Source organism: Loa loa (genome assembly GCF_000183805.2).
Source record: "Loa loa unplaced genomic scaffold supercont3.16, whole genome shotgun sequence".
In the NCBI taxonomy this organism is placed as follows: Eukaryota; Metazoa; Nematoda; class Chromadorea; order Rhabditida; family Onchocercidae; genus Loa; species Loa loa.
In genome coordinates, this window is record NW_018108196.1 from 264,188 (window position 1) to 277,016 (window position 12,829).

The 12,829-nt window shown below is 35.6% G+C and overlaps 2 protein-coding genes across 2 annotated transcripts; both read left to right on the forward strand.

The window, feature by feature from the left end:
- Positions 1 to 3,146: 3,146 nt before the first annotated feature.
- Positions 3,147 to 11,189, forward strand: LOAG_16739 (hypothetical protein; the record flags this gene model as incomplete). Its single annotated transcript, XM_020449393.1, has 6 exons — positions 3,147 to 3,252; positions 3,722 to 3,805; positions 7,226 to 7,388; positions 9,420 to 9,652; positions 9,817 to 9,985; positions 11,081 to 11,189. Exons 1-6 carry the CDS (start codon positions 3,168 to 3,170, stop codon positions 11,187 to 11,189), a joined length of 843 nt encoding a protein of 280 aa, XP_020307084.1. The 5' UTR covers positions 3,147 to 3,167.
- A 576-nt stretch (positions 11,190 to 11,765) lies between these two features.
- LOAG_16740 (hypothetical protein) lies at positions 11,766 to 12,385 on the forward strand (the record flags this gene model as incomplete). The annotated part of the gene is made up of 2 exons (XM_020449394.1): positions 11,766 to 11,855; positions 12,027 to 12,385. 2 exons carry the CDS (start codon positions 11,766 to 11,768, stop codon positions 12,165 to 12,167), a joined length of 231 nt encoding a protein of 76 aa, XP_020307085.1. The 3' UTR covers positions 12,168 to 12,385.
- Positions 12,386 to 12,829: the final 444 nt, after the last annotated feature.

Here is a 12,829-nt window from a genome sequence, read left to right on the forward strand (position 1 = left end):
TATATATATATATATATATATATATATATATATATATATATATATATATATATATATATATTGCTGCTAGTTGATCTTGATCAACTGGGAGTGGTTACTCATTCTTCTTTCGCTTTAGCATTTTCGATGATAAGTATTAAGATTTACATGCTTGGTGCGTTAGATTATGTACGATCATATAAGAAGACTGTGAAACCGATACTGAGCACCTGTCTAAATTCCGTTTTATGGTTTCTGTTTTATTTCATCCTTTTTTTTTCCATTCATGCAACATAAGTTTTAATCATTACCGGTTATCGCTTTGCATTCATAAGGTTTTTACTTGTAGAAATCATATGATATACATGGCTGTTTAGTTGTCCCGTGACAGTTCTACTCAACAACGTTCGTCGGTGAGGCCAGTCCGGTTTTCTCGATTTATTTTGACAAACGATATTTCTGTTCACCTTCTCCTCTGTCTCTCTCTTCCTTTTCTATTTCTCTTTGTTTCGTAAGTCTTTGTGGAAGGTAAAACGAGAAAACCTTTATCAAATCGCTTTTTCCGCTTTTCAGCGCTATCACTTTGTTTCTCTTCATGATGACGTGTCGCCTTTACTAATAAAGTGTGACGGAAGCGCTGTGCAATGCTTCGTGTTGCTAATGTTCGTCTGAGCTACTGATACTTGTTCTTGCTCCCACTTATACGATTCGTCGGTTTGAATGCTTTGATGGAAGTTATGACAGCATTTCTTACTATAAATCTGTAGATGATTTAAATGAACAGAACGGTTTGATGCTTACATCGTGCATCTACTTCATATTTCATGAATGATCGTCAAACAGTTTTATACTAAGGATTAACCTAACGTTATTAATTGAAATGAACATAGCAGTAGAAGAATGAGACAAAATACAGGGATAGACTCATGGAGTAATTGGTTTAAAAGGAATATTTTTCGAAAAGTGGAGAAATCGTAAAATGCAACTTACTAATTTGTGCTAATGATGCAACAATGTGTACAGCGTATAACGATATATGACAACACATGCCTATCTCCTTATCGATGACTCCTGGCAATTTGCACAAGATTTCTCGAATTACACTTAGCTTTACCTGATTCAACAGAATTACTCTTCCGGATGGCTGATATGTTCGCTCGCTGCACCTTTATATATGTTTTTGTTTGTTTATTTATAGACATGGATTTCACATCATTATTCATGGGAACAAAATGCGTGATAGTAGCGGTACATGAGTTGTGCTATTAATGGAAGGAAGGTTATACAGGCTCAATTCAGCTACCGTTACGTGCACGTGCGCCACAAATACTCATTGAATACACTGAATCTCTTTTTACTGCATTTCTTCGCTGCTCTCCAATATATCGATAATCTCTTCTTTCGTACATCACAGATAACATCCCATCCTCACATTCGTATTACATGATGCAAGAAGAGATGAAAATGGAGGATGATAGGAGTAAGAGCTGTTTTAAAAATGATGACGTCATGCAGAGAGTGTTGAAAGAGAAGTGTGCGGAGAGGAATAGCATAGTCCGTGAATAGAATGTACGCATCGGCCATTTAAAATATCGCATACTTCATAGAGGGTGCTAGAGAGCATGATTCATCCGTCCAACTGACTCCGCAATGACTCATCCCATTTCAGGCTGAACCAACACAAACAGCAACAACCATCATCGAGTATATCTTTACTGATGTTCTTTAGTTGAACTGTATGTCTAAGCGTGTCCATTTGTCTCGTATCCGTGTGAAAAATGATGAGCCTTCCAGCTGACAGTGTTGACAGATCTCTTTTGTCTCTGTAGAGTAAAAGTTCCCGAAAGATTTCGGACAAGTCTCGCGAAGAAAACTTGTTGCAAGTTGCCAAGTTTCCCTTTCTTCCCCGAAATAATCTTGCCAGCCATACCTTTGCGTAACGAATGTCGATTTCCCATATACCTTTCCATTTATTTGCCACTTCATTACTTCTTAGTATACTAACATAGGAGCTCAATTTGCACTACTTATCGTATTATGCACACTTGAGTAACGTCTCATAAAGGAAAGTGCGAACTCGCTAAGCTTCCTTTCCGTACGACCAATCCTTTGTGCATTATTTATTCATTATTATTATCATCTTCCATGAAATCTATTTACTATTAAATATCCCATAAATGATATTTATGTGAAATTTGAAGAGAGTAAGGGTCTTTACCTGTAAACGTCACAGTTCAAGTTAGAATGAACTTCGACAGATATTGTTGGGAAATTTCAATACAATTTGAAGATGTGATTCCTGTGTAAACATCATTTTTTCTTCAAACCTTCAGATCGTGTCTTTCCGAAGTGTTCTTAGCCTAACTCGTAAATATCAACGCACTCCCATTATAGCAAAGATATGATCCTTTGCAACTCTACGAACGATACGCTGTTACGTCAGACATCGTAAGGCCTTTAATGGCACTACGAAAAATCCTACCAACACCAAGTACTCCTCCTCCTTTCCTTCCGTACATAAATGAACACGAATCGTGGGCCGATATGCAAATCATCATCCCAGCCCTATTATCTGAATGGATTCAACTGGAGGATACCTTATCCCCTTGTAGAATCCACCGGATGAAAAGAAAGGGTGGAATTATTTTTTTCTGATACAGGATGGAATGAAAAAATGTTCTGATGACTTAATCAATGAGAGATTATGGGTTATTAAAAAATGAGAGGTTTTTTTCATAATTGTGTTAATTGCAAGCAACCATTCTTCCTTAGTTCCCTCTCCTACATAATATCTCCTTGGCACCTCCAAGGAGATGAAAGGATTAGTTAACATGGAAACCTGGAGAACTTGCTTTATTCAAAGGATTTGATCGAACTTGAACACTGTTGTCGTTGTTGTAATGATCTAATTGTAAGAAATAAAGAAAAATTCCAAATTTACTGCCTGTACTGAGCTAATTCCTGGTTTTGAAAACCGTTCCCTGGTAATATCCATAATATCAACACCAAGAACCTTTCAACTGTTTGTGGATTATGTTGATTTTAATCCTAAAACAGGAGGACATGAGTATTTCACATTTTAATTTACTTCTAGCATTTTGATATCTAATGATATACGTTCCCGGATTGCTCGTTGTCGGACACTGCTTTATCCGATGTTCTCAAATTTTTAGGATTTCTAAAAAGAAATGTCAACAATACCATCTTCTGCAACTGCAACAACTACTGACTTATCAACACCGAATGCAGCATCATTGAAGCAGCTAAAAAGCAGTATGCATCTTGATTTCTCATCGCCTACATCATCAAAAAAGCAAATAATTAGTGCAGACCTATTGGACATCATCAAAGCATCACCAACGATAGGGAAGATGTTTTCCCAAGGCGAGCTTTTATAGCTTTTTCAGAGAACATACAGTAATGGTTGCATTGTTTTGATATAGTTTATTGAGTTTTAACTGTTCGTTGTTGTTTCGATAAGCTTTCGAAAGTTGGCTTTTCTTACGTCATTCTTATAATATCTTTTTCATATGTCGTAATTCTGGTTGATCCCGAAAGCTTGAACTTACAGGAAGTTTTTGGTTTTAATTGGCAAAACTCTACAGGAAAATTCTCTATATAGCTGGATTAAATCAGATTTACTAATACCATTAAAAAATATAAAAAATATAATTTAAACTCACGTCTTTATGGATTTGAAACATTTTGCCACCCCTTATTGTAAAGGTATTGTTTATTGCAGGTACAACCACGCCGACGCCAACGAAATTATTATGTCCTTCTGAAGTTACATTGGCACAGCGACAATATGCTCAAGGTTTTATTGGTAAGAAAGCTAATCGAATTAAATATTGACTCAGTCGCTAAAATCCTCTGAAATTCTATAAATTTGAAGCACCGTATGCCCAGTGCAGCTGGAACTCGATCTTATTCCACTTTTGCCACTGCATTTCAGTGGTTACCGATCATTTCTGTTCAAAAATCTATCAATAAAGAGGATGATCAAGCAGCCTTTTCTCACAAATATCATCTAATTACGTAAACAGTTATCTACTGTCCTGCATGCTAAGAGCGTGTCTGCCATATTCTGATAAACTGTCACAAAATTAGTATATCTTTTATATGAAGGCGAGGAATTCATATATGGATTCAAGTATGTTTCTAAGAGCATCATTTATTTCATATTTCCTTTTCTACTTTTGCTCTCTGTTCCTCTGCGGAACTTCACTACTTTACTACAATAATGCAAGGAGCCGGGGATGAAAAGTGTTTGTGCAATTGAGAATTCATATTAGTCAAAAGCAATCCTTTGGTCAGTTTTATCATCAGATCACCTTTTACTTGATTTATTACTCAGGTTAGCGTATCTGTTGGTGTCTATATTTCATTTCCAACTACTACATGAAGAAAAAAAAATCCTAGCTGACAGTGCTGTTCTTAAATTTTAAGCAATAATTTGAAACTTTCTTATTCTTTTTTTTACTACTCTCGACTTATTCCAGCTGCTCTCTCAACTTTTTTTAAAATCAGCCGTATTTGCAAACCGCAGATAATTTAATCTATCGCTAATATCTTTTTCTTATATTTACTTTAGTTTGTTGAACATACCTGCAGGGCTTTGAAAGACTTCGGCAGTAAAGGATTCTTCAGCCTTATTTTTTTTTTACTAGTACTGGTATCAGAGAAACCAATATGATGTAAGCCTTCATGATTTAACTTTTTTATTACCTTAGGATTTTTTCATCCACTTCTTTTTCTGTAAAAGTATGAAGCATGAAGGCATTTCGTTGGAATATTGTTTGTATCTTTTCGGATTTGACAAAAAGGGGGAGTGAAAAGTAGACCGCTATGCTATATTCTTCCGGGTTACTGGACTTCTCTCTCTATGCTTCTGACCAGAAAATATGGCAAGACTTCCGATGATGAACGCAAACAGAAAAAGCGTAACAAATTCTTTATACGCTTCTATTGTTAGCATTCTTGTTTTGCTGTGAGCCTTTCGACATATTTGCTGTTTCGTCGGAGTAAATTCTCTTCTTCTTTCCTTGAAGTTTATGCAGTCTTCTGTCATTTTCTTATGCTTTTTTTCTTTGAAAGCTTCGTATTCTGTTAATTTCTGCATTGCGCAAATGGCTTTTCCCACTCGCGCTTGTTTTGCATAGGTATGGGTAGTTGTTACTTTTCAAGGAGATTAACATAATTGCATCTACATTCCTTCCTTTTTTAATCTCTGCTTTTCTGCTTTTTTTTCTATTAGCTTCTTTGCAGCCCGGAGTACATTTGTCCGCGGATCTGTATACGACTTTTGTTATTCCATTGTTACAAAAGATTTGAAACGTATCATAGACGTCTTAAATCTAGTTATTTCATTTTTCGTTACTACACTCGCACCTAATCACCTCTATCCGCTTCTCAACCCATTAGCTATTTATAAATGTCGTTTTCCATTTTCGTTATCAAATGTTTTTCTTTTTCATTTCTCTCGTAAGCTCAAAACTGCTGATTATTTGCCTCGTTCAGTTCTCGCATTGAGATATCGTATGATGATCCTGTGAACTAGTCTGTCAATGTTTCTGAGTTTCATGCATCTCTTATTCTTTCACTATCGTAGTTGTACAGATTAGATGATATGTTGTCTCAAGAGTGATAGGAGCAGCAGTTCATTATGAAATGAAACTGAAGCAGAGATTTGGGGAATTCGAATGGATGACAAAACTCACTCTTCCATTTTAAGTTGCAAGACTGAAGCAAAGGAAAGATGTGACAAATCATTGAAACATTGCTGTCGGGACCCTAAAAAAATAATATAAGCAAGCTGATATTTTTTAGGAGCAACATTGAATTTATGTAAAAAACTGAATGAAATTGCATTAAGCCAAAATATTTGGACAGTATAAATTAATAATCTTATTATCTTGGTCTCGAGAAGGGCAAATATATCGATTGAGAAGGTAGTGAACTCATAAATTCTTAAAAACATATTCTGGAATTTATGTGTGCGGTTGAACAATCATAAAATTAAAAGTACTGGAGACAACCGGGGTATTTAATTAACATCTTGTCTCGAGTGAACTAGCTAGTCTGTCTATCTTTCTCTGAACTTTCTGAACAATCTACATTTAAAGAAGGTAGAACAAAACTGCTTCTAATATTGAGAGAAAATTTTGGATTTTGAAAATTTAAGTGATAGCAATAGGTATTACAGCAACACAGTGGAATACCCAACTTTTAAAGGCTCCCCATTTTTCGATTTAAAATCAATTTGTATTTATTTACCGCTTGCCGGAGTGTACAAACAGCTTTGTAAGCAGAAGATATGGTATTTCCCTTCATCACTTTGCTCACTCCTCTATCTCAGTGGCCCTTCTTGTGAAAGGTCACCTTATTTCTAACATTATGGTCATTACATCAAGTTAGGGGTTTAAATATAACGCATTTACTTATATTAAAAATGGTGAATCACCTCAACAAATTTGGCTAAAAGTTGGAAGTTGAAAATTGAGGAAACTTACTAGAGAGGAAAGGACGTGCTTCACATTTTCATCTTATTAAGAAGTACAACAGTATTATTAATAAAAATAACTCTTGAGAGGAGTATTTTATATTATGTATGGATCGTTGGGGCATTGTTTTTTCTGTTTTAACTTCCACTAGTTAACTCTGTTGATTCGGTCTACCTTTTACTATTTTTTCTTTTATTTACTTATTTATCAATATGATGGTGATTATGCGATCAGAATGTTGTTATAGGCAGATGAAAAGATTAGCTAGGTAAAGCATATAAATGGCTTTAATTCACGTTTTGTTGCATTTTTCTTACATTTGTTCTACTTTTTTCAGTTTTCATGGACCATTGTTTCATTGTTTTTAAATTATCCACTTAATGTCACACCGATTTCATAAATAATTTAGCAGGGAGTAGGTAATTCAATATAGATTGTCAATAGTTTAAAATTTTACCAATTATTAATATACGACAATTAATATATGCATAACGACATGTCACTAATGTCATCTTACCATACTTCGTTATCTTCACAATTTGTAATTTTTGGGATAAACTTGGAAAACGAAGATAATGGCCTCATACATGGCTTATTTGGAAGTTGAAAAGATACTTTCCGCAAAAGGAGAATCGAAATTTGATGTAATCGAACTATCATTATGCTCAGTGTTGATTCTCAACGGTATTATTTAAATGTAATATAGAGAAAGCATTCAGGAATACAGGAGGAGAATATTTTAGATGCACTGACGCAGGTGCAGCAGTTGAATGGATTTGTCCCATCGCCAGCACTTCTCAATTCCCCGAGTTTTTTGGCTCCTTTGTTTCAGTCAGTTACCACATCAGCTAGTAATAACGACCAAACAAAAACGGTGACAAGCCCTGTGCTTACTAGTCCAAACAGGTAAGCTTCTTTCCAGAGTTTTTAAATTTCATCCGGTTATCATTTCCTAGTTTGGATTTCTAGTTTGAAGAATAAGCTGGCAAGAAAATTTGTCGCTGAAAGGTTATTTCCCTCCTCGCCCCTCCCCCCCCCCCCCCAACTGCAGTTTCCTTTCTAACTTCCTTTTTTAATCCTCTTTAAGAGTGTGATACTTTTTTTGGTTCAGTTCTTGTTATTTGTTAATCTGCTTCCTCTTAATCTTGGATTTTTAAAGCTAGGTGCAGTAACTCAATTTTAACAGCCATCGTAATTTGGCAGCTTGTTCCAGAACTTCGACATTTTCCCAGAACTTTTGACACACACACATGTATCTCAATAATATCGAAGTCTGTAGATGCATTTTCGTAATTATTGCAGAAATATTTCCTTATATCTTCCATGTAGCAAAATGATTATTGGTTCTGTGGAGATTGGTATATTAGGATTAAATGGAGAAATTATATTGACCTAAGTTCATCATAATGTGGGCAGTGGTGTGGCCCTTTCCGGATGAAATTCTCAGGTAACCTGTTCGGGTAATATGTCAAAGAGTTATCAATTTCTGGTTAATAGTAACTACCAGAACAATAGTTGTAACGAGGCATGACATCAGCAGATATCACTGTGCGGGCGTTCATACATCACGAGACTCGGGAGAGGAACGGAGGTGTGATTTTCGTCGTGCCATATTACAGATGTGCTTATAAAGCGAGATTTTGTAGAAAACTGTCTAGCTATTGCAGAGGGAGGAGGTAGTGCTGCCGCTGCTGCTGATGCTCCTGCTAGTGCTCTTAATGCTGCTGCTGTTGATGCTGCTGCGATGCTGCTGATGCTGCTGCTGCTACTAATGCTACTAATGCTGCTACTAATGCTGTTGCTTCTGTTGGAGGAAGAGAGAGGTACAAGGTACAGGGGAACAGGACGGACTAGCAGCATAGCACACTACTTACATCTTTCCTGTATCTACTTGCTTACCTCCCGCCTCCCCGACTCCCCCGTCTTCTCCATTCCATCTCCCCCCCCCCCTCCCCCATCTTTCCTCTTTACACTCCTCGGAAGTGCGTACGGACCGTTCGAATAAACGAACTGATGACTATTGTAGTCTTCACAAGAACGCATACAAATGCATTTCTCCTATGTTTTGGCTTGCTTTGCTTGTTTTGGATGAATCACCAAGCAGCAACATCTGCAGCTTTGCATGTTATGCCCTCTCTCCGTCCCCATTTGGCGAACGCACTGTTTACTTTTCCATTTTCGCATTCATACTCTTATCTGCTTTGTGAATGCGTATTGATGGATCGATCAGGAACGGACTTTCTATTTTGGTTCAGATATGTTTAATTACGTTTGACAATTGATGTGAAATTTACAGTAAATCTTTTCTGTACAGCGTTGGTATAGGATCATCCTTTCTGACATCTCTTTGGCTAATGTGGCTATTACTATTTATCAAGTTTAATGAACTTGACCTAGCTTGCTTGTATTACTATTGATTTGAGTGATGCGTGCTTCCCTGTCTCTTTCTTTTTATTATTTGCTTCCTTCAGTCCTATTTAAGAAAAACTTCAAGTTTTCTATGATCTGAATTCTTATCATGTGGCTTTAGATATGAAAAGTAGAAAGGTTACCTTCATAAGTCGGTAACTCCTATTTTTATTCTTCAAGTGATTCTCGCATTATTCGTATATCTGAATGATAGGTTTGACTGAAATTCATTTCCTGGAATAAAATTTTTTTCCTTCTCTTTTGAATAATCTAAATTTCAGTTGTATGCTTTAAATAACGGGAAGTTAGTTTTTTGCTTTCTTAATCAAGCGTTTGACTGTATGGCAGTCTTTTAGAGAGACACTACACCTGCTCATCTTTTGAATTCTAGGTCCTTATTCCTGTACTTGTGAGGTGAAGTGGACAGGATTAAACTTGGTGAAAACATATTTTGTTTCATTATTTTTGGTTTCTTTATCAAATATTTGAAAAGTTTTAATGGAAGCTCTAAACTGTTCTTTTTTTCAGAGAATCACTGTCCGTAATAATGCAGGCAGCTATGAGTGGTATGGGTTCGCTTGCTGGTTACAGTTTCACCCAATTGACTCCAACCCAACTTAATCCTTATGCTGTGGCAACGTCGTCCACGGCAACAACAATAACAACAACAGCCTCTGTGCTTCAACAACCGGTCGGTTCATCATCAACCACTACAGCTGCTCTGTATCACGATGATATAACCATGAAAAATGAATTGCCAGGTTCATTATTATATATCGATTTATGCTGCGTATATGAGAAAGATATATATATATATATCTTTATGTTTTACCAGTACTGGCCCACAACAATCTTTTTTTCAGCATGAGTTGCTCTTTTGGCTCTGGTTTTGTTATCCTTCACGGAAGCACATTCGTAATTTCAGGTTGCAGTTCGGTGACTTCTCTGCAGTCGGAGAGTATCAACGATGCATCGACTTATGATACTTATGCAACCAGTGAAAGTAACCATGAAATGGAAGCATGCACATCATCCATACGTTCAAGTACTAGTCCTAGAAGTCAAGAGGAGCATGTCTTTATGGGTTCATTTTCGTATGTTTTCTTTGCAGTTACAGTAATTTAATATTCATTTTGGAGTGAAATCAGTTTTAGAAATCTTTTGCTTGAACTTTCTTGAATGTATCTTATAAAAAGCAAATTTTATTCCTTGCCTTTTCTGGGTGATATGTGTGCTTGAATTCCGTTGTTGAATTGATGTTTTCTTGACAGTTTCCATTTCAGCCTTAAATTTTTTTTCTTCCGTGTACATTTGTGTTTGGATTGAATTTTTAGCGAAATGCATTAAGAGAAGCAAAAAACCGAAGGATAATTTTGCCGAACTTATGCTGGTAGAAATTGTGATATAGAGAACCACGAAGATGTTGCTTGCAGATACGAAAAAATGATAGGTTGATTTGAAGTGGGGAAGGAGTAAAACATTTTAAAAAACTGATCGTAAAGAATGTACCTATCGATATTTGTAATATTAATATGAAATATATAGGATTTGGCCTTGAAATTCCTGTTTTGTAATTTAAGCTTTTTTCTTGAATATTTTTAAATGTTTACAACGTATTATGTGGAAAGATGAATTTGAGATCAGGTCAGGAAAAAAGTTTAAGTTTAGTATTTTACTGAGACAAAAAATTTTTTAAATTCTAATGGCAGTTAAAAAAAAATTGGCTCGAGAAATTCAAGGTAATATAGTGCAGCAAAGGAAGTCAGTGATACGTGAGTGTGCGATATATTGATGGCATACGAAAACAATCACATATAGTTAATGAACATAGACCAAAAAACCGGAGTTCATTTATAACACAGTTTAAATCAGATTAACAGGTGGACATCATTAAATCTATTATCTCAATAAAAGCGTTTATCTTGCAATGATTTTTGCCGGTGTTCATCGACTTCTCGTATCTTCCAGTAGTTTTATATTCATTATGATGACTGCGCATGGTTATCTCAATTATTTAACGAAAATCCAATCCATTATCTTTAAGACATTGTCGAGCATTGTTCCTGTCACTAGCTGTATTTCGGTCCTTCAATTCAGAAAACTGAAACATTATTTGTTTAAAGTGATTTGCCACAACTTTTTCGAAATATGAGCAATCCAGATGTTTAAATAGATAATAAACTTTGCAGCGGTGATAGTTACGATGCACTGGAACAGGAGAAAAAAAGCTGGAAAGGAAGAGAGCACGTAACCGTCTGGCGGCATCAAAATGTAGGCAGAAGAAATTGCAAAAAATAAATGACCTCGAGAAACAGGTCTGAAATATAATGATTATTGTTTTCTAGGAAGCCTTTTCCTTGAATGTTTATTTTGATTATTTTACCGCTCACAAAATAAATTCTTGTGCTTTTACTTAGCAATGATTTATTTTGTTTTCCGTTAAGTCCCTTTGTTAAGAACTGGAGTATTTTTCACTTTAATTGCTCAGAAGTTCGATGTAAATTGAAATAATTTTGCACTAAACGTATACGGGTTGCGTTTGATTAAAATACTTCTTGGTCATCTCGAGCTACTAATAGCGTAGCCTTCCTCTAGATTTTTATTTTTGGAAATCAGTGGAACAGATGTTCAATTTCTGCAGTGGTTGTCTGTATTCTGCGTGCCACGTAATTAAACTTTCTACTGCAATTTCTGATATGTTGACTAGAAATAATGAGAATTAATGTCACGGTATTGTGTGTTTGAGATGGAAGATAGTCATAACTACATCGAAATTTCCTTGCTAAAGACCCTAAAAATAAATTGTCACGTGCAGTTTATATGTTTAACAGAATTACCACTTACTTTATTGTGTTTTGAAGGTTTCTAATGTCTATGATTTCTTCGTTTAAAATGGAGATAGAAGAGAAAATTAAATTTCGATATTTCTTGTTGGAACAAAAGCAACAGCTTGATGCTCAACATGTTTGTCGATTGTATATTATAAGTCGTATCTTATAAGTCGAGGGGGTTAATGGTAGGGTTGAGTTTTGAATACAGATGTAGAATAATTAGAATTATCTTCGTTTTTATAAGTATTCTGAAAATTTGTTTTTTGGAATTGAGAAGTGATGTTTGTTGTTTGTTTTATTACAGGTAGAAGAAGAGAAGCTCAGAGCGAATCGTTTGAATGAGGATCTTAAACTTTTGGAGACATCTATTGCTCAGCTAAGGCAGTTGCTCCGGGAACATCATAATAATGGCTGTACTATATCTGCCAAAGTGATCTCAACATGATTTTAGTTAGTATTATGTCGTTTGCTAGTTTTGGTTTGTAGTTTCCTCATAAGTTTCACCGTAGAGGTCATTTTCTTTACTCGAGATGGAGATTTATTTGTGTTGAATGATTTCAGATATTTCCAAATCATTCCAATAATTGCGGGCAGCTTTGAATGTTTCATAACTAATTACTGTATTCCTCGTATTCACAGATTGTGAGGCTGCGGAGAGATATCTTTATTCAGACTGTTTTCTAGCGAAGCACTCGGTTACACTTCAACATTGTCAGTGAAATTTTGGTCATAGTCTGTTTAATGATCCTTGTACGAAATTGTTTTAAAATAGGTTATAATTCTAATTGGATTTGGAAATGCAAATGTGCCCTCCTGGAATTCATTGTCAGTTTTCCGATTTCACGATACGTTTTTCATCCGTATTTTGTGGTTTTATTTCTGCCTTATACATGCTGCATTTCATTTCCTGAGATGCAACTAGTTTCGCTTCCCTTGATTACTGTTACTTTATCATGCTGTAATCGGAAATGTTCCTAAAGAATGAAAGCAATACTGCAATTTTTAGAAAGGTAAGAGGGGTTCATCTCTAGCTGAAATAAATTATTTGTTTTAGTCCGATTTTACGTTAAACTTGTGGATTGCGCGACTTTATTTAGTTTGTCGCTA